The sequence below is a fragment of the Pseudochaenichthys georgianus genome, chromosome 15 (assembly GCF_902827115.2).
Source record: "Pseudochaenichthys georgianus chromosome 15, fPseGeo1.2, whole genome shotgun sequence".
NCBI lineage: Eukaryota > Metazoa > Chordata > Actinopteri > Perciformes > Channichthyidae > Pseudochaenichthys > Pseudochaenichthys georgianus.
The window spans coordinates 28196478-28219690 of record NC_047517.1 but is presented as its reverse complement, the minus strand read 5'-3'; the positions used below and the strand labels follow the sequence as shown (position 1 = coordinate 28219690).

Below are 23213 nucleotides of genomic sequence, written 5' to 3'. Positions count from 1 at the left end.
TATCTAACTCTAAAACTTTGAAATAGTCCCATACGACCGACGACATGTTTGTTTACTGTCCTGGCTTCACGGCCGCACACCATTTACGTCACAGCCAGGCATGAGAAGGGAGCGCTGGATTTGTGAAGAACTCCCCTCTTCCTAAACCACTAATACCACAGTACTGGCAAAACGGGAGGAGCCGAGTGAAAAACAAGCGCTCCTCATCCCAATCCACCCACACCGCAGTATTTTTTCTTTTTTTTTACCCAAAAAATAAATGGTATATTATCGGGGCTATTAATACTTTTATCGGGTTTATCGGGATGACGTCATAATTCCTAATATCGGATCGATAATTATCGGGCCGATAATTATCGGGCCGATAATTATCCTGCGCCACTACAAAATATATTATTGATTTTTGCATAATATGACATTTACATAGCTGCACCCTCCCAGTGTGCCTTCAAATAAAGTATATTAGAAACAAAAAATAGGAGCATAATATGGTAACTGCATGGTTACAGCGAGGGTCGGCGTCATGGGGGGTCATTCGCGGGCCATGCCCCCCCAAATGAGTCACTGTGCCCCCCCAACGCAGGGTGGGAAAGCCTTGCCATTTTAATAGTCAAATCATTGTTTCAATATTTTTAAGGCGCACATATGTAAACATGCTTTAGTTCCAGTTAAAACAATTTTACAATGTTCTGCTGTTCACTCATTTAGATAATTGTAAATTCAACATCTTTGGGTTGTGGGCTGTTTTCCAATCGAGCAAATCATTTCAAAATGTCACAGTATTCTCTGGGAAATTGAGATGGGTCTTTTTCATTTATTTCTGACATTTAAACAATTAATTGGTTGATTGAGAACAAAAATCACTAGATTAATCAATATTCATCCAACCTGTAGTTGCGCCCATCTCTACTTTTCACACAGAAGTATTAGAAGCAAAACATGACCAAATGTCAAAAAACGAGGCATACACAAACCCAACATGTGCACAAAACCATCCGTTACTAAACTCAGCAGACAGGTTAGGCAAGAATCCATAATGATCACCTCACAATGTCGTTGCAGATGTATCCCAGACAAACAGCAAGCCACAAATACATAGAAACAGTCGCTCAAGTCCCCCACACTCACAGGCACTACTTTCTGAGACGTCGTCTGAATTGTAATAGTTTGACTGTGCATTAGGTTTGCATTACACTGAAGACTTGAGCTTTTTAGTCAATGTGTATACATGATTGAAATTCTCAGTCAGCCATCAATCTGCATTATAGACTGGTTTCCCCTTGTCTGGTGGGAGCTAACTGAAACAGATTGAGACAGCTCTTGCTCACTGCATCACTAATGGCTGCCAATGAAAGACGTCTCTGTGCAGTTGACCCGTGTGTGGAACAGGATCACGTCGCAGCTCAGAGCGATGTGGAGAACACAGCTCAATATAGGGAGTCTCTTCGGCATCAGTCACCAGTCAACAGCATCCTCATCCTATTGACTAAATGTTGCCTAGAAATAGAATCTAATCACGGGGGTTTGGACAGGCTCTAGTTCTCCTAATGGTTTACCATTAGCTGATGGAACAAAGCCCAAAGTATGAGGAAATATAACATGATATTCCAGGGTGTCTGCGTGGTTACAGTATAATGGGTTCTCGGTTATTGCCATGGATGCTGCATGGTCCTCTGTGCTTAGATACAGACGGGTTGATTAATAATCTCTTCTTTTGTTTGAATGCTTCTCAGTATTCTATGTCAAAACCCCCAATATCAACCTGAGGAAAGGACACAAAAAACAGTACATTTTGGTGGGTATGCATATTCTCAACTCAGCTGTGTTGATTGGATAATACAGGAGTGCAGCCTAAGTGAAACAATTTCGAAGCCATTTTGCAGAGGGGCCACAACAGAGTCATTACCTGCATGGAGTAATTGACAGTGAACACATGGCATCCTGTTAATTGATTACCAAGGCCTGTGCTAATGGAAAATGCAAAGCCTCATTGTATCTCCTGTAGAGCCCCTGTCAAGAGCATTTCTACACAAAGACAGGCAGAGGCACACCCAATAATGTTTCTAGACTTTTCCTCAGGGAGCATTAAAATACCTTTCAGATATTCCAATGCATAATTACCTACAAGATGATGATCCAGTCAAAGATTTCACAGTGGAATATCTGGCACACTGCTGAATAATAATAAACCAGGGGGTAACCGTGCCTCTACCGAAATATAACTGAATTAATGGTACGCCCAGTTGCTGCTTTTTTCATCCAGGTTGAGATGAGGATGCGAGGGTATGGGCCCCTCTCCCCTCTCGTCCAGAATTCAGCCTCCAGCTCCTCCTCTGATGCATCGTTTGCATCAGTACTTGGGAACACTTGTCCGCGCGCTGCTGCACCTCCCCACAGTGCATTCCCGGACTCCACTTTACCAGGTGATGACAGACTCACGCTCAAGAGTGAAAATGACATGTTTTTAACACGCCTGAAGTCGGAATTAACGTATAATGGAGCGTCGTCTCGGTCACTACCTTTTTATCTTTTTCTCTAAGTGGATTTGGCTCTTCACCCTAACTTCCATCCTGGGCGGAACAAAAGGGGAGATAAGGTGCATTCCCTCGTGCCAGCTGCCGCTAATTACAGAATTTCCCCGGGACCTCTCGGAGCTGGATTTCACTAATTTTGGCGAGGCATCAGCGGAAGAATTAGTGGGATTTACGGAGGGGTCACCGGGCGCCAAACCCAACGCCGGCGGGGAGGAAAAGCACACCGTTGCGGAATTAACCGCGAGCGAAGAAAGTTCGTCGAAAGTGCAGCCACGCTCCGAGGGAAATAAATCAAGTTGTCCCCAGAAGGACGCTTTGAACGATCAGCCAAAACTTTCCCACCCGAAAGAGTTCACTGGAAGTGCTTCACCCGCGGCTGCACCTTCCCCCTGTAATGGTAACGTGACCGAAAATAACACCGGAGATGGAAAACATAACGAGGAAAACGATGGGGAGCATGTTGATGTGACAGTTAACGAGGAAAACGATGTGGCCAGTTGGAGACGAACCCGGAGTGCGAGGAGCGCGGAGGCTTGGTCCGGGTTCAGAGCCGAGGACGGGGAGGACGTCTCGTTCTCGGACCTGGAGGAGTTGGAGCTCACAAGTTCGACATTTGCTCTCGCCGGGGACACGGCTCACAACCAGGCGATGGTGCACTGGTCCGGACAAAACAGCAGCGTGAGTAGTTTATGTGCCCCAGATTTACGCACGGACCTGTTTTGACGCAGTGGGGTCAGTGTTGTTCACTCACCAATCCTGCACAGTAATTTAAGTCATTTATATCAGTAGTTTTAGGAGATCAAATATGTGAGTGCTGAGATGCCCTGGCGAGTCAGAGGGATTCAATCTTGCCTTGCCCCCCCCCTCTCTCTTTCTCCGTCTCTCCTCTCCATATGCCATTGTTTATTGATTAGCTGACTTGGCAGGTAGGCTGACGTTTAAAGTAATACAATAATTCATATAAGTGTAATGTTCTGCCCAGAGTTGTGCTGTTTTTTTTATTAATCGAATCACTGATTTTGGCTTTAGGCATAATCTATGATTTCCTGTGGATGTGATAGATTTCTATGTACCTGTCTTATTGTCCTATCTGCCTTTCTCAAACATAGAGATGGGTGTTGTTTCTAAAGGTTAGGTATGCAGCTCAATGAGCACAGATACTGGAGGGTAAAAGTGAAAGTCATTATACACCAGATAGGTTGAAATAATAATTTCACTTTTATAACCTCCTTTATGTTACTTAATGTTACTTAAAGTGCAACAAAAAAAGAACCGTGAGAAACAAAATGAAGTACAAAATAGCATTAAAGTATTATTGTCAAATACTAAATATAGGTACAGGGAGAGATTAAAGACAAGTTGAAAAACAACATCGACTGATGTGTTTAACCTCCAGCTAACCCAGATTGTGAACCTCCGATTTTCTTATCTATGATTCTGAACATCTAACAACCCACAGTGGAGGGTGGTGGATCTGAAGGCTTCAAAACCATAGGGGTCTTCGATGTAAGCCATTTAAAGCTTCACTGTATACAGAAGCAAAGAGACATACATACAATCTTAACATCCAAGATTCTTGAAGCCACATACAGTTCAGACAAAAGCCAAGCTTTCTTTTTCTTGTTTTGATCAGGAGTAAAGCAGCAGAGTTTAAATCATTTATAGTCCCTAAATAGACTTAAGACCAGTGAGATGTGTTGTAGTCAAGCCTGCTTGAGATGTAAGCACAAATGAGCTTTTTGAAATGTTGTTGCTTTAAATTGCACTCTAGAAATATTTCCGAGCTGAAAGAAGCTGATTTGGAGGTGTGATTTATTGATGTGGGGAAACCAGAGATCCAAGATGTTTACGAGGGTGCATTTCTTTTGGCCTTGGGGCTTAGCAAAAGTATTTATGTCTTTCTTGTATTTCCTTTAGTCTTAGATAATAATTACGAATGTATAAAGTGCAGACAGGCTGTGAGCCAGTTTATCACATTTCAATCATTTGGTTCTACATACTGTAGGTTCATTGTCTTTCTTTGGCATAGCTGTGCAAATTGATGTTATGATGACATCATCTGAAGGTAGCATGTACTGTAGAAGACCTCTGATGTATTAATGATTTAAAACAGGGTCAGCAGGACCAACCCATTTCACAAGGACAGCAATGCTGCAGTCAACTGCCTCCATTGCATCCAACCACAACTAAACCTGGAATCTAAAAACATTCTTATATCCTTTTCAAACTATTACCTTATTTAAAGGAATAGTTTAGCATCAGGGGTCATGCACTTATTAGATTTTAGCTTCTCATGTTCCGTAGGCGATTTGAGGGGGGGAAGCCATGCCCCTTGTTAGCAACATCAACTAAATGCATCACTCTTGTTAACCTATACTATCTCCATTTTCAGTGCTCTTAGCAGCAATGAGAGTGCAGGGCAGAGGGGTTGTTTAGTTGAATATGTGAGTCTATTCTGTTTGACTCACTGGTCCGTTATCTGACTGGGGTTTGTTCACGTTAGAAGCCTCAACTGGTTGCAGCTGCACCGCGTCTAACGGAGCTGATCGCTGCCACACGGCTTATGATTCCAGTAGACGCTCAGCAGAGCATTTCAAAAGCAGCTCTTGCTGTGCTGAGTATTGATAAATCCATGCTATCTGTGGTGCTGAAGTAGATGAAGGGAGGGGGGTTCTCCTCCCCTGTTGAAAAAGGATAGTGCTCATGACTGTACGTACGTTGAATATGAGTATGTAAGGAGGGAAGGAAGGGTGTTGTTGGAAAGTAGGCTAACCCGTCTGCCATCCTTTATATGTGCAAGTATGGTGAGAAATAAAATACTTAGAATAACAGATGGTTAAAATCGAAAGCTCCTTTTGATCGATTTTGGATTGTTTTTTCTTGTAGCAATATTATCCCCAGGATTTGGCATCATTATTTTTCCCGTTTCCCGTTTTCTCGTTACACATTACACGTTATAGTCCTTCTTAATTCACACCTAATGTCACAGAGTCCAACCCCACACTTCTAATAATTGTTTAATGTGTGTGTGTTCCAACTTCTGCAACATGTGACAGCCCCCTTTCTCTGTGTCGGTGCAGGCCAGGTGATCACAAAGAAGCTCACAGATTTTCCAGCTGGTTTCCAAAGTGGCCAATTTGCTTAAACGTCTTTGTTTAACTTGTCAGAGTCCAGTTATAATGGCTCAACCACTTTCCCTAGGTGTATGAGGATATTTGAAAGGGGTTTACCGCATTAATAGGCAACCTTATCTTACAGGCTTAATAATAAGAAGCAGGCAATTTGTAAAATATTTAAGTAGATCAATTGGAGAAAGAGAAGAAAGGGTTTTGGGGCTGATTCAATAGAAGTATTCAGTATTCAATAGACGTAATATCTCCTTTTGTTAATGTGACTGTCTCTGTGAGAAAGTGCTGCCTTGTTGTTTACACACTGCAGGCGGCTTCACACGTTGCCAACAAATCACATATCTTAATAGCGCAGCTTACTGTGATTTTTTTCTTTACAAATTGTGAAATGTGAGCAGTCGTTGAGTTGTGGGCTTCTTTGTCTAATCCTAATAATGACTGTGAAGTTTACTTTTTTCTGTCCAATTCAAGACTTTATTTTTCCATTCATTTTCTGTTGAATAGGTTTGATTTTTATAATATGTGCCTTTATCACAAAAACTTAGCTGCAGTTTCATTTAGCTTTTTAGTCAACATGAAAATCAAGGACAATATTGCTTTTAAGGCGGTGATTCATGTGGTTTTTGTATGTCACTATAGCCTAGATTCTAGGCTAAGAAAATGAGAATTTGACCTTCTAGGCCCTAGAAGGTCAAATTCTCATTTTCTAGGCAATTAAGCCTGACTGAAAAGATAAGTTTATGTATTTGCTTCATTCAGAACTCTAACGTAGCACACACAGCCATGGCCTATAACACCTTATCTACAGGAGCCAGTACGGTTAGATAAATAAGTGATATCATATTGTGTTGCAGAGGATGTTAATCATAGACTCATTTGGCCTTTTATTAGCAATCAGCCAACAAGACATCATGTTTATCTAAAGAAAATGTAAGTGAAGGTTAGTGTGCAGGGAGTCATGTCTGATTTTGATTCGTGCATCTTGCTCCAGGTGGGCGTTGGTAAAATGCTCTATCTGTCTACTGCTGACCTACTGCATGCCCCGTTGCCTTATCTCTACACAAGGCTGATGTTATGTTCCCAACGCAAGATAAAGAAAACTTGCAAGAAAGCCATAATGATACCAAACCTTCTCAGACATTATCTGAAGAATCACCTCTTTGGATCCATGCATTCAATTTTAATTCAAAAGCATTCTGACTTTGTAAAATGCAACTGCGTTAAAGTGGGAAGACACTGTCTGTTTGGTTGATCTAGTGCTTTGTTAACTCTTATATAGGCCTTCATATCCCATAGTCTGCATGGCCAATACGTCATGTAAAGTCATTCCATGGGGGCCCATATTGAACATAATATATAACAGTCAAGAACATTATTTTTCGAAAACCCTAGAAAATCACCCAATTGTCAAACAGGTGATGCAAGGCTGTTCTAACTGAATGTCTAACAGCAACTAGTTTGTCAAACATGTTAGGGCCCTCTACACCTGTACATTTGAGCTTGACGCATTATGCAACTTCTCTTCTGTTTATTGCCAGAACAGCAACTTGAACATCAAGAAGCTACCCAATATACGCATAAACAAATATTCAAATCCAGCCAATATTTGATGATCAGGAGATTTGATTTGGTAAGAATATTTTGGTTATACTGAGGTGCTCTACAGTAGTTTCATCTCGCAGTCAAAGCACATGCAAGTAAGGTGAATCAGAAAGCGTACTAATTTACCTTTATGTGCGAATGTGTTTGTCATTCTGCGTTAGACCTATCAAACTGTCCTGGGTGTTGCCTAGTGCTTGCTGGTATAAGCTTCAGCCCCTCATGAACACATCTGTCCTTTTCTGTTTCGCCTCAATCCAGCTGTTAAAGATGCTATGTGTTTAATTTGAGTAACAGTAACATTTGTAAAATAAGTAAAACAGGCAGCAAATTGTGTTATTTATTGCATAAACCATCAGGATGAGTAAAAGGGTACTTGTGTCCTTATTGTGTTTGAAGAAGACACCATGTTATCTCTAATTTCTCTTCTTCTGGAAACATCCAGGACATTCTTAAGAGTTTGTGTCCCAAAAATGCAAGCTGTTGATCGACAGCCTGTGTCCGCAATGCACTGCCTTGAGCTTAAGTATTTAATTATTCATTTATTTATTTAGTTTGACACACTTTCAGACTCCATTTCTTGGCAAAAAGGGACTTCATGTTTTGTGTCTCAGCTGAGGTGAATTTCTGCTCCTGTGTACCACAAACCTTCTCTTTGAAGCATTTGTTACGTTTTTTCCATCTTTGGCAAAGGTCTTTCATGCTTGAGAAAATATCTTTCCTCAGCCTTAAGCAACCACGAGGAGCCACTTAACTAGCAGCTTATTCTTAAAATGCCTCTTCCATCTTACAGAATGTTTATACCCTGCTCAGGGGCCCTCAAATCCATGTTTTATTGTATTTTCAGCTCTTAGGTTTGTGTGTCAATATGGCTTAGCAATTGGTTGAAGGTCAAACAGAGCGAGGGTTATTTCAAGGTGGAGGGAAGTTTGATTCCAGCTCATTGTGAGATGTGAATAACATTGTTTTAGTTACAAGGATTTAACTGGACTCTGAACATGCCTGCATAAAAGCAACACAAGTATACATTGCAGTGTCCGTATGTTCTGCAGTCCATGTGCAGCACGGCCTAATGGATGTCAGACACTCGTCATTTATGGCAACATTAAAGGTGGGGTAGGTAAGTTTGAGAAACCGGCTCGAGATAGCTAGAATTTGAAAATACACAACCGCAGAAAATCTGCCACTTCCTTATAGAGCCCCTCCTCCAACACACACGAACGCGCACATGACCAATGAGGGCACAAGATAAGTTTGTGCCCTGATGGAAGGCTGACAGGCAGGTAGGCCATCCAATCCCGGCCGGCTAAATGGATTGGTTGTACTTTTTACAGTATTACGGCTTCTACATTTTTTTTATGGATTTTTTGTCAAAGCACTTCAGATATTCATTGCTATCGGGATGTTAAGAGCATTCCATGGAATATAACAAAAAGTGTATCTCGAGCCGGTTTCTGAAACTTACCTACCCCACCTTTAAAGTGAAATGTGACCTTCTGCAGAAAATACCAATGTGATTTATATCAAGATTAATGCCAAACTAGATTTTTTCAAGCATGATTAATGTGTAAATGAGTACCATGAACAAGAAACTACTGAGAAAAATACATTTGCCATGTCTTCTCCCATGTCTCCCCCAAATATATACATCCAAATTTCAAAACTGCACAATATTTTATAATGTAACTGTTCAATACACACAGTATTCAGTTTTCAATGAAGTCAAAGTCAACTTTATTGTCAATCTTTCAGTTTGTGTGTAGGTACAGACAGAGAGATCGAAATACAGTTTCCCACAATCCCGAAGACAAAAAATACAAATATGTATAACAATATATAATACCTATATATATATATATACACACAATCAACATACATATTTATACATATGCACACATTAAGACATATATAAAAGCACAACAATCAATATATACAAAATAACAGTCACTTCAATATCTTTGGGGGAAAATACTATAATTAAGAAAGTAGGACAATTCATACAAAAATTGCAGCTTGCCCAACTACAAACATCAACACCGGGGCCTCTTTTGTCAGCAATCATACGTGTTCCCCCCGGCTGTCAATGTTGCACCTTGAGGAGACCTGATGTTCTCAATGGTTAAATAAGGTTACTCCTGAACACCTATTTTACAATTTATTGTCGCCTACCTCCCCAACATTGATTCTGCCTCCTCAGCATTCCATCCCAAACAGCTGGTGCTGAACACTGTGGTGCATGCAGCCTCTTGCAGCTTGTTGACATGCTCGGACAACCCTTAGGCTGCTGCTGTCAGTACGGATGCCCCCCCCCCCCCTGGGCGGCCGTGACGGGCAGGCTGCTGAGGGTGGAGAAGTTGCTATAGTGTTGTTTAAGGGAGTGAACATCATGTATTCTGCTGAAGAAAAACATAAATTCATGAAATACATATTAATAACAACACCACGACCAAAACCAAAGACAAAGAATGTGCTTTTCCTCCACAAATTCCAGGATGTGGCATTGCCTACGTAGCATGGATAAACAGATCGGCTGGTTTTTAAAGCTCAGCACTGCATACAAACTACTGGCAGCTGAGCTCCGCCAAGCCACCTAGCCTTCCTGTGGTGAGCATCTCTTACGTCTTGAAATCCTGCAGTGTCTTTCATAGACCAGCTGTGCCACTCCCCCTCCCCCCGCTTTATTTTCTTCTCCACCGTGTGCTGTCTAATGGAGCAGAAATGATATGAAAATCAGCCAATGATTTGATATGAGACCATGGATAAAATGTATTTGGCTGTAACATTGGTATTGAGACCTTACCTTACATTACTAACTCTATTTATTTGTTATGTTGCAGACATGTGTTTTCACTTAAGACATACTTATGTTGCATTTCAATAGTTATATACCCAGATAACAAAGACACACAGGGCCGGATCTGGGCCGCACCTAGCAGACGATCTGGCCCGGATCCGCCAAACGGACTCGGTCCGTTGTCCAAACGCACATCGGCCCGAAACTGGATCGGATCCGCAAAACGGATCTGCGGCAGATATGGGCCAGCACTGGTCCAGCTCCGTTTCAATATGGTTCTCCGCGTTCCAGATCCGGTACGGACCCGCGTTCCAGATGCGATACGGCTCTGTTTACCAGACTACTGCCAACTTCAATTTTTGCCTTATCTTCGGCATTTAAACACATTAAACCTTGCTAATATTGGCTATATTTAAGTCTTCGTGGAAGTGTCGCCATTTCACTTTTCATATAAAGTTAGTGGACCAGTCAAATTAAGGAAATACATTCATAAACATTAAGTAGGCTTACTTTTCAATAGCTTAGAGCTAGGCAAGCGAAATTAAGGAGGAACTGTGTAAATGATGAATAACATGTCATGGTGTTTAACACGTCTGCAGTTTACCAAGTAAATTCTCAGATTATGTTTGGCAGTAGGTAATGTGCTGTGACCATAGCAAACAAATTAACTATCATACGTGGTGGTATTTACTTCAGACACTGTTACTTTACTCAAGGTATCAGAAACATAAAATAACAATATACAAGTCGAGATGTTTGCTGTATACGTGAACATGAAACTTTATTAAAACATGAACTGTAAACTTAAAAACAAAAACAAAAACGATAAAATAATTAATATTGTCGATCGGGGACAGGCAATGTATCCTGGCTTTGACGTCTCCTCTCCTGTCTCTCCTGGCGACCCCCTTCCCTGTCGCTTGCCAGGTTAAACCAGCGAATGGTATGCTGGGATATGTCTGCATCCATCGCTGCACTCGTTATAGCGCATTTGTGCACTGCACCTATTGTAAAACAAACACACAAAATAAGTTCTTACACTGTTCTAATACTGCTAGACTGTAGTGCCATCTACAAAGAAAGGTGATTTAGCAATGGCCAACAGAGACCAGTGACAGCCAGTGGGTGAATGTAACGTTAAGACATGCTGCACATGCAATGGGGACAGAGACCATAGAGGTGGCATTCAGAGTGGGCGTCAGTGGCGGACAGTCAGGGGCCTGCTAAACCAGAATTAAGAAAAACACATCCTATTGTTACCACCCCTTTTGCCTATTGTCATGCATACAAACACACACCTTTACACAATCCTACACACACACAATCCTAAACACACACGCACACACACACACACACACACACACACACACACACACACACACACACACACACACACACACACACACACACACACACACACACACACACACACACACACACACACACACACACACACACACACACACACACACACACACACACACACACACACACACACACACACACACACACACACACACACACACACACACACACACACACACACACACACACACACACACACACACACACACACACATACACACACGCACACACGCACACACACACTTGACCTCCATGCCAAATTTCAAATTGGCAACCAAGGCAACAACTGTGGCTGCCAAGGAGTGTCTGATTTTTCTGGGACCGACCGACCAACCACAAAACGACAAGCGCTGCTGGACGGTTATTCACTGCTGTATTTTATTAAATGTATTTTCAAGTCTTTAGCTGATTAGTGAGTTTTAAAGTTGAACCAACACCGTCAGCACCTTAGTGTTTCATGAATCAGAAACACCTGTTGCTGCCGTTGTTGTCAATATACTGTTTTTGGCCATTGCTCAGTCACCCCTTCATTTGGTGAAGAGAAGTCTCCTATTTAATGCTGACTACCTGCATTACTCATCCACACAGCATGAGTTACACCATCTGGCTGCAGTAAGAAAAGCCTCACATTCAAAGCCCAAACTTTGATTTACACTGGACTTTCTTCTTTGGATTTATAGTGATGCAAAAACAGGAGGTTTCAAACACTTTTAGTTCGCCCGGCTGAAAGAAATCCTTCCCAAGCATTTTTTATCAAAATCAGCTGTTGTTATTTATGACTGGAAAAAACGCAATTTATTAAAGAGTCCAGGGAGCTTTTAGTTTGTTACATGCAACTAAATCTGCTGCCCTCGCACTCAGCACTTTCAGACACAATTCTGAAGACTTACAAGTAGTTTGGAAAAACATCCTTGCAAACTGGATGCAAACCTTTTGGTTGGGTTGAAAAACCTAGCCTCCAGCTTTCTAATCTCGCCTGCATTGATCAGCCCCCTTGTCATGCACACGCAAACTTCCAAGCTCAGCGGGCCGCTGTAGCTTAGCTGCTGAACCAGCCTTGACTCTCATTTATGTGAAGAAGCAAATGGTGCGAGAGTAGAAGACCGTAGAAAAGCCGTTTCAGATGACTTGAGAACCAAGCTGCTATTTACACACAGGGCCGGCGTCTCGACACGACGAGTCCAATAAAGTCAGACACTTTCTGTTCTGCTTGAAAGCTGTAACACGGAGTATCTGTTCTCTGTCCATTTAAAATGCCCGTTATTTGATGTTCACAGATCAGTGGTATTACCATCTGCCGAGGTAACAGTATGCTGCTATCAGTGTCAATGCGGCTGAACTTTACTACGTCAAGGAACACGGTTTTCAAAACTTCCAGTCATATTAATTTAATACCCTTCAAGGGCTTAAAGCAGTGAGCGAAGATGTTTTGTTCACTTTGCTTTTATTCCTCCTTGTATAGGAAACATCAGGTTTTATTTGAACAACAATAGTTTATTTGAAGTAGCTTTATAATTCGTGACCTGCCATCCATGTGAGAGCCAAACGCTCTGACTTCAAACAACCTAGCTTCAGCACAACATCTGGCCCATGAGGAAATGTTGCCTTTGTTAATGAATTGATATAAATTGATGTGGCAGACAAAAGCCTCTGTACATTGCGTTTCTCACTGAGGTGGTATTGAAGTATACGAGGATGAGATTTACTGCAGGCTATGCTTGCTGCAGAGTCGCAGGGCCATCAACAATGTAATAGAAAAAGACAGTTCTTTTATTATTAAAAGTGCTAAATGATGCTGTTTATAGTATAGGGATTTGATCATCTGGCGTTTCATACTTGCTATACTGGCATCTAAGCTGTGTTTTTCTACTGAAGGCGTTCCTTGTCACATTGTTAACACTTCGTGGGTGTTAATATCTTGACGGCAGGTGTTCTCACCCTTCTCCTTTCAAATGATATATCTTAGTTATAACCTTTAAAGTCACCAGTAACCAAGGAAGTGAAACTATCATTAAGAAATCTTCTTTGTCCTTTGAAAATATGACCTTAAAATCTTTATCAATAAAGCCGCTATTATTTTGTGTCAACAATCTTTCGTATGACTATATGGCAACTTACCACTACATTTGGAGAAATAAAACCTTTTAAATGTATTAAAAGTAAAGCATTAGAACTTATCCCAAAAAGAAAAACATGTCAATGTTTTAATTTCAATTGCTTGATCCTATTCAGCACTAAAGATGAGCTTGATCCATCCCATCATGCATTAGGCAAAAGCCTTCGAAACACAACAGACATGTGACCATTTTTTGATGTGTCTTATTTGTCTTCATTGTTAATATTCCAGTCAGTAACTCTTGTAACAATTGATTTTATGGAATCATCCATCTGTTTAATTGCAGTGGCTGAATGTGATGACAGTATTATTGATGGGGCAACTTATATCCAACAGCTGATAAGTCTGTCTCTCCAGGATGGTGAGAGTGGGAATGAATCGTAATGTGTATTCTGTCGCTCCTTTCATTTGTCTCAGGTGTCCACCCTTCAATAACAGAATCCCCCCCTTCTCCTCTTTAGACCACACCTTCATTTCTTAACAGTAATCTCTTCACCCTAAGCCCTTTAAATCCCCATTAATGATCAAATTCATCCCAGTCCATTTACCTTCAAGGTTTAAGATTTACAAAGGATTAGAGGTTGAAAAATCAATTTGCATGCTCTTGGATGTCAAGTAATCCAGTTTGGAGGTATGTAGGTGCCTCTGCTGTGTTAATGGGCTGTGCACTACATGGTTGCTGGCATCAAATGTGATACATCTGTTGAAATGTATAGGGGAATTATTACTTGCATAAGGCATTATTACTCATCCATGGGGGATTTCTGCCTTTATCCGGTATACTGTATGGTGTGAGCAATTAAAGAAGTAGCCTTCGTCCAGTGATTTCAAAAAGCAATATAATGTCTTATGTGATATGCTGAACTTCAAACGGCCGTTTCACACAGACATATCTACAAAGTGAATATTATAGCACTGTATTGACGCGTTGAGCCATGGGGCTTCACCTTTCACCTTCAACGTCCCTCAGAACAGAGTAAGCAGGCGAAGTTGGATGCAAATGACATCAGACTGTAATGCTGGATACTAATCAAGCGAATGCATAAAGTTAATTGCCAGACAGAATGGGGGATATATTTTATCCTAATTTCCAGACTGCGGCATGTTGTTTTATTGCTTATGACGGTGTCCATGAGGGTAAGACTGTTGGAAGGTATAGGCCATTTTATTTGAAGCCATTCATCTCTGCTACCAATTCTGGACACTTGGTACTGTAGTTACAAAAAGCTACATGGATTATCTCTGAACTAGCGCTCATATATACTGTAAAGGATTTTCATACGTCAGCTTATCTACAAAGGGGGCAAGTTATAACAAATAAAGCAAAACTAGTTCAGTTTAAATGCATTGCATTATTGTAAAGATGTTATTTTGGAACTTATTTTGCATTATTTAATTGAGATATCATGAAGGTAAAGACAGAAGCCATACATTTATGATAAAAAACACAAATAACATATATATAAATGTGCAGGACATGTATGACTTTTTAGGACAATTCATATACTGAATTGTTTATGATGGAGCTAAGATAATTAATAGTTTAATAAATAAATAGATCAACAGAAAACATGTTGGATACTTGCTTCTCTTTGATGCTTTACTGTGTTTTATTTCCTAACGTTTTGGGCTTTTGTTCAAATATTGGATAGTGAGTGGTCCATATTTAGGATGGAGTCGCTGTTGGTTGATGTTTTGTACTCATAAGTCAGAGTTACTGTTATTGTGGTTTTGTTGTTGTTGCACCAGTTGGTAGGAAGTTGTTATTTATACAGCTCAAAAAATCAAAGATACTATCATTTTTGGACCTTGGGGTTTCATATGTGTGCACAATGTGTGTTTGTCACAATTATTTTTTGAAGAAGTCAGCGCTTGAGTGTTTTGAATTTCTACGAGCAAGGTTTTAAAAAGTTCAGATTCGTTGTTTACATGATGGAGTGTTTCCTTGTTATAGAGAATGTTACCCCAAACAGTCATAACACTCGATAATTAGAAGATAGCGTTGAAAAGAGAGAGACCTCCCCAGGCAGACTTTACGATAGCACAGTGCAGGCAGGGCACACCACACATTGTGTAAAGGGTGAAGGGCACAATATAAAGGGCTGTTTTTCTGTAAAGGGCTGTTGAGATTTTATCAAGAGAATAAAATGCATTCTTTTGGACATAAGTTGTTGTAATAATTGTGGTTTTGTCTGGGGCTTTACTCATTAGTGATTCCATGCATATACCAACACATATATTGAGTAATTTACTAGACATCTTCAAATATACAGCCTTTTTGTATGTATATCAAGTAAAGGCACTTTATGATCCTCTTCAAAAAAGTTGTCAATGATATTTACGAGGTCTGTCGCTCTGTGCCTGAAATGAATTATAGCTTTGACTTATTTATTCATTTAGTCATGGTTTACTAGTGGAAGCATTGGCTGGTAGTCTACATGGTCTTAAAAGCCATTACATTATGCATATGTGGTCAGCTTCCCCACAGAAAATACGCGCGAGGTTTATAGCATTACAACTAGCCGAGGGATGAGTTGACATGCCATCACAGTGTTCGGTTTTTAATAAAGACATGTCTGTCATGGAGCTTAAAAAGCCTGCATGGACGACTCTCTTCTTTTGTTTCACCCTGTGACACCTACAGTAGCTGCTGCTGATGATAGCTCTCCTCTGAAGCTAGTTATCTGTGTGATCTGTTTTGTAGGTGATCCTCATGTTGACAAAGTACTACGACTTCAACTCTGGCAGAGTAACGGAGAGTTCATTATGGAGGTAAGATCTTCTGTCTGTTATAACAAATCATTTCAAACTGATTAGTTTCGCTACAGAAAATGATACATTACCTTTGTTCGGTGTTGTCCTATCTAAGTTTATATATAAGATCTATAATAGTAAACCTCTTTGATGTCTTATGAATATATAGTTAGTACCCACTACTGTGTGTTAACACTACTAAGTTAACACTACTGTGGGACAGGTAGCATACATACAATGCTCAAATTATGGAGATTATTAGACTAGATCTTCACACAACTCCAAAAATGTTTATCTCTAACTGCTGGATTTGTAAATAATCAACTATCTTCTGACAAGGTCACAATATTAACTCAAAAAAAGATTATACGTCAGTGCTGTGAAAGAAAGCTTTCCGCTGCAGCAAAATACAGTATTTGCAAGGTCAAATACAGTGTATTCCTAAGTGAAGAAAGGAACTTGAAGAGATTACATTGGGGTTTATCAAGGTCATGACAAAAGTAACATTTTCAGAAGGAAAACCATGTGGTATATTTATTATAATTATGTACAAAAATGCTACATTTTGGTTAATATCCAATGTGGTCGTTGCAAATTGTTTAAATAATGAATAATGAATACTTATTTGCCATTTAACACACTCAACTGTTTCTGAAAGGCCACCAAACAACTGAGTACAGCATCATATATTTATTGATTACAATTTATCCAAAGAAGTGATCTAAAGTTTGTTTGTTGATTGTTTTTATCTGGTTCTGAAAGTTCCAAAAACATTTTAATGCTTTATGTTAAGTCATCTGGCAATTATGTCCTCTAATCCTCAATATGATTTATTAAACATGAAAATCCAAAGCTTTAGATTTATGTTTTTTTACCCCAAAGCAGCAATACTATTAAAAGTAGTACTAATGTTTCATCCCCTCACCACACAGGATATTCTTGTTTATTTGGATAATTAAAATAATCTCCACTCATCTAGCAAATTGCTTCAAGACTTCTGCTGTTGCAATGTTATGCTTGCCTGATATGCTTAATGATACCATCAGCATCCTAACTAGAAGGTGAACCTTCTTTCTGCTTTTCTCTCAGCACAACCTGTTTTACTTTATCCTTCTAATTAAACTTTAGGTCAACGGACTATGGGTCGACATATGAGAAGCTTAATGAGAAAGTCGGGCTAAAAACCATCCTGAGCTACTTGTACGTGAGTCCGAACAATAAAAGAAAGGTAAGTGTGCACATGCATCTTATTAAAAATCACAACTCTGAATTGAATAAATCGGTCATTATCTTTGCTGTGTGAGGTTTATTTTAGCATCTTCACTACAAAGCAACCCTACAGGAGTCTGCACGATGTGTCTGTTCTAAACAGCGCACAAGTACACATAAGCCCTGAGGATTGGATGCTGTCGACGTGGGCCGCTGATTCCCCCGTCTCCTTTCTTGTCTCGTCTCAGATCATGTTACTTACCGACCCGGAGGTGGAGAGCAGCCTGCTCATTAGCCTTGACGAGGGGGCGACCTATCAGAAACACAGCTTAGCCTTTGATATCCTCAGCCTGCTGTTTCACCCCGAGCAGGAGGACTGGATCCTGGCTTACAGCCACGACCAAAAGGTAACGTGTAGCTGTCAGGTGCCATCAAAATAACTGGAATCAAGAATGAAATGAAAATGTGACAGGAAAGAAATCTCTGGCTGTTGAATAGGTGTGTAGGATTTTCTTGCTGCTTATCATGCACGACTTAGCTCAATGTGAGATTTCTGCCAGATTCTTCTTGCCATTATATATTATATCCTGCTAAATTGATGTCTTCCTACAATTATATGAAACATAGGTTGTTGTCACGCTCCAAACATTAATTTTGATAATAGCGGCCAGCTTTCAGGACATGGTGTTCATAAGCGGAGACATTTGCCACTGAAGCCAGGCTGCCGGTGCCAAAAGAGAGGCAGCCCATCACCTGCTCCCTTTATCAAGTCATAATGTCTGAAGCTGAATCCAACTCTGAATTATGTCCCACAAAACACACAGGGAAGTTAACAAGGAAGACACATCTAAACACACAGTAGGATGCATAAACACACACACTTTTTCATTACTCTTCCCAAGAACCCTGCTTTACTCAAAACCACAGTCATCAAACTGGGCCTTCCCAGCCTGCTCTTGGAAGAGTTGATTTTCCGAGAGAAAAACAGTCAAGGTCTGAGAAGTGAGATAAATGGTGCAGGGAGGAAGATGAAAGCTTACTCGAGAACCATCAACGGGTCAAAAAGACGCTCTCAAGAAGTTTGCCTTAAGGTCATTCAGTACGTCTCTGTAAATCGCAATTTAATCTTCTTCTTTTCCTTTTAAACTGCGAAAATTAATCATACAGTGTAGCTTGGTTTCATTCTACATGTATTGATTGTCTGTCATGTCTTTCTAAAGTGTAAAGCTCTTGGATAAGTCTAAATAATGTTGTTTATCCTTGTAAAGCTCCGAGCTTTAGATGCTTGCAGCTCGATCATTACGACAAGATGACAGGCTTTCTAAAAGCTTCAACACAAGTCCAGTAAAAAGAGGACTAATGGCTTTATCGAATAAAAGGACTACAATGACACTTAAATTAGTGATTTTATAACACCAATCAAGCAAAAATCCTGCCGAGTTACTTTAGCAAATAGACATTTTAAATTAATACAGAGGCCAATTAGTCTGTCCTCGCCTACCCTCTTTTCTAAAGAAACAGATTGACTAGTGTTATTACAATTTCCCTTTTTTCTGAATATCACTGTATCTGTACAGGAACTGATGGATGTTCTCATCACTGATGCAGTTTCACAAAATACACACGCAGTAGTGCATTATTCAAGACAACATCAACACATTGACGCCATAAAATCTACACATCTTGACAGCTTCTTGATAATGCAGTTAGACATATATCAGGGAATAATTCTCTTGGATATTCTGAACATTATTCTTTATACTGTAACTCATGTGGTTAATGCATTCCTCTCATCTTTCAGCTCTACGTCTCTGTTGAATTTGGGAGGAGATGGCAGCTCGTGCATGACAGCGTCGTCCCCAACAGATTCTACTGGTGAGATAAACCATCAGCCTCTTTCAGAGGGATGTACTGTTGGCAGAAATGCTAGCATATTTTGATTTACTCTGGAAACATGATAAATAATAAACAAGCACAGGACAATTAATTATACATTAATTAATGAAAATGAATCTAACTTAGCATTGAGTTCACAGCAGCAGTACAGAGCCTTTACTGTACACTGTGTTCTCTGGGAAGTAGTAGAAACACGGAGAAAACACGAGTCCTGACCCCTGACATCAATATTAATGCACATTTCTGATTAGTCAGCAGCTCATTTCAAGTCATATCTGCAAATATGTTACATATTATTTAGTGGGATCTGAACATGAATAAAAAAAGAGTTATTACAGGTATACATGTAATGAATTTATATAAAGTGGATTTATTTTTTATATCGGTGGTGGAAGGACTCTGCTTACTTGCACACGCACTAATACACAAACTTGTAAATACTTGATAACAAGTACATTTTCTGTATTGAAATATGTACATTAGTATCATCAGAGAAATATGCTTAAAGTATTAGAAGTACCTATTTCACTGATAAAATATCAATATCAATGCATCAAATCTGTATAAGTGAAGTAGAATAATAAAGTAGCATCAAATGAAAGTACTGTAGTATATTACACATAGACATAAGTGAGACTTGTTCAGTATCCAAGCAACTACTATAAATCACTGATAAACATGCAAATATAACCAAAACAATAAGTATTATTTGTTTGATGGACTGATGTTAGGATATCACAGTATTACAAATCAAGTTATATCCAAATATTATCACTTTATTCTCACTTTAGTATGAGACCCTATGTATATTGTACATAATTGGCTCTATAGTGGCAGAGCAAGTGTTTTAGCGATATTAGCTGTTGGGTGCTGATACAGGGGTTATGGCCCAGGATAAATGTTTAATTTATAAAGTTTTTATAGTTGTTGGCTACAGAATCCCTTTTCACACATATAGCTAAAGAAGCAGAACCACTGAATAATCAAAGAAGGTTAGAGTGACCTGCAGTACTTGTTCCTGCAGCTTTTGCACATTAACAACAATATTAAAGTTAATACGAGGAAAAAGGAGCTGACAAAGTACACAAAACATAGACACATTTTAGTTTAATGAGGCCGATGTTTTTATCCTCAAAGGAAAGTTGGATACATGACACTAATTTGTTGCGAGGGGTTGAAGAGAGGGAGGTGTGTGGCGCAGTGGGTTAGTGCGTTGGTGTTCAGATCAGGGGAGCACAGGTTCTTACCCCACTGCAGTCAGCATGTCGCTGCTCCTGTGGCGATCACATTGAGTATGTAAATGGATTTGGATAATGAAGAGAAATCTATATCCTTCACAAGAGTTAGTGACTTGTGTGTGGTTGGTAAGGTTATTTATTGTGTCTTGCACACACAAATTCCCATTCCATGTGGACTTATAGGACGCCAAAAGATACAGTTCTTTATTATCATCCATCCAGAGAAACTCATCAGAAACAAAAGATAGATTAATAAGAAGTATAGGCCCTAAATCATCACATAATGGCCAATAAAACATGATCAGTCATCTCCAGTCTCTCCTAAATCACATAACTAACGACGCCTTTTCTCTTCGGGGAAACAATTAAATCTTTTCTCTGTAGCTAATGGTAATGTACCTGAGCTCATCTGTCACACAGAGATCTTTGACTCTTAGCTCAGTTCTGCTTCACATAAAGCTTTACACTGGTCCTTCTCCATGAGAGCATATGTTCTTAATTTAGGTTTGGAGCAGACATCTAGAGACCCTTTCTACTCATTCATCAGGGATCCTTTGCTCGGAGCTTCTTGCATATAACACTGCACTGCTTTGTAAAATGGAGAATTAAGGATACCAAATTAAGATTTCTCCTCACTACACAGGAAAGTCCATGAAAGAATATTCATCTCTAATAATGAAGTGCTGTAAGGGCATATTCATGTCAGATGTTTCTACTATAAAATAACAGTTTCACAGTGTCTTAAATTAAAATATACCATTTATATATTTAATTAAGATTCTAATTAAGGTCTATGGTGTTTGATATTTCTTTAGCATCGTCCTGAGGCTGCAGTGTTTGAAGATGATCTATCAAAAACCCTAATTTTTTATATTCACATATGCACTCCCTTATATCTTTGGAGGAATACATCAACGAAAACATGACAGGAAACAACACAACACGCTGCCCACACCGTTAGAAATCAAGTTTGATAAAACATCTGTCATCACAACCTGCTCTGCTCAAATTAACTGCTAAATTCTGACAAACATGATTTGCCAAAACATGCTAACAGCCGCCCTTGCTAGACAGACATAGTGGTATGTGTTATATGGAGAACACTATGTAACACTGCAGGGGTTTATTTAAGAGCAAGTGCCACTGTTCACTGATAGAATTGGATGAAGTATTTGACAGAAAGTCCATTAAAAGAGATGGAGCTGTGAGGCAATTAAAAAGTGCTGAGGGAAGCAGGACGGGGGGCTTTTTACATTACAGTTCAGACACAGTATGGAAAATGAGACGAAAGCCATCTACTGTCACAACAGCTGCTATTAATACAACAAGTGGTCACTCCTGTCGTCCTGCCGTCATGAAGTATCTCTATTGAAAGTGAATGAAATGGCTAAGTGCACCTTACCCATAAAGTGCATTGCGGTTCAAATGTCCGTCAGGCCGGTATTTATAAAGTTGTTGTATTAAAGACCCTGAAAGAAAAGTTAAGATCACAGCTGAAACTCATATTCCCATCCCACATACAACTTTAACATTAAATATAATGTAAACTCAAAATACTGCATTTCTGATAACAGAAAAACAGTCTGTTGCTGAGAGTTAAATGCATTTAATGTGTGAACTGTTTACATTTTCGATGTATTTTTTGTATAGAATAATGCATTTGGTCATCAGCCTTTTCGGTATTTAGCCACTTGATGTTAAAAAAAAATACAAAATCGTTAAAATCTCAAGTTAAATGGTTTGTACCAAAGTTTAGAACCTAGCACTCACAGATATAACATTAGGATAAAAGGCAGAGGAAAGAAAAACATCATTTTCTAATAATACAAAATAGGACACATTTTCTCTAATTATACTTTCTTTTGTGAATTACCGGATACTTTAACCCCTTCAGAACTTGTAACAGCTATTCATAAATCCATCTCTCAATTTGTGTGTAGATGTGGTTATATCTTTACATTTTAATGGTATACTGTACAGCAAATATGTTAGTAAGCTAATATTAGTATTGCCAGTTAATTAAGTAAGATACAATTAAAGCTGGCAGTTAACTACGGTGTGTCAATTATTTAGTAACAGCTAATCTCTACACAAAAAAGTGTGTCCCATTTTAATTAAAAAGCACTTATCTCTGCTTGCATTATAACTAGGCTAAGTCAGACCCTACAAAGAGCTGATGCAGTCATCTCCTTGAGGTAGAGACTGTTTCAGAGGCCTTGTAAAAAATATAAAAAACTACCCAAGAGGGAAACTCAGTCTTTGGCTTAAAAATGTATGTACACGTTTAGTTTTGAATGGGCAATTTGCTGTAATGAAGCTAAAATAACAGGGTTGGGAACCAATTACTGTGACAATGACTTAAATGTGGGCATATGATGTACATATTGAGTCACACAATGTCATATTAATGTCAGTATTAATGAATGAAGGCTCTCCTTTAAGCAGAAATGTAATGTTTCCTTCATGTTTGTCACGGTGCAGGTCCAGGCTGGGCTTAGACAAAGAGCAAGGGATGATTCACCTGGAGATCATCATCTCTGACGGACGTGAGTCATAAAATTATGTTGCCTTGGCAACGCA

The 23213-nt window shown here is 39.6% G+C and overlaps 1 protein-coding gene across 1 annotated transcript in view; it reads left to right on the top strand.

Moving 5' to 3' along the window:
- The first annotated feature begins 2336 nt into the window (after positions 1 to 2336).
- LOC117460200 (VPS10 domain-containing receptor SorCS1-like) overlaps positions 2337 to 23213 on the top strand; it is a 43704-nt gene continuing 22827 nt past the window's right edge. Inside the window, exons 1-6 of the mRNA XM_034101476.1 lie at positions 2337 to 3212; positions 16241 to 16308; positions 17419 to 17518; positions 17748 to 17906; positions 19301 to 19374; positions 23115 to 23179. Coding sequence (XP_033957367.1) covers positions 2496 to 3212; positions 16241 to 16308; positions 17419 to 17518; positions 17748 to 17906; positions 19301 to 19374; positions 23115 to 23179 — 1183 coding nt within the window. The 5' untranslated portion in view covers positions 2337 to 2495. The remainder of the gene's footprint in view (positions 3213 to 16240; positions 16309 to 17418; positions 17519 to 17747; positions 17907 to 19300; positions 19375 to 23114; positions 23180 to 23213) is intronic.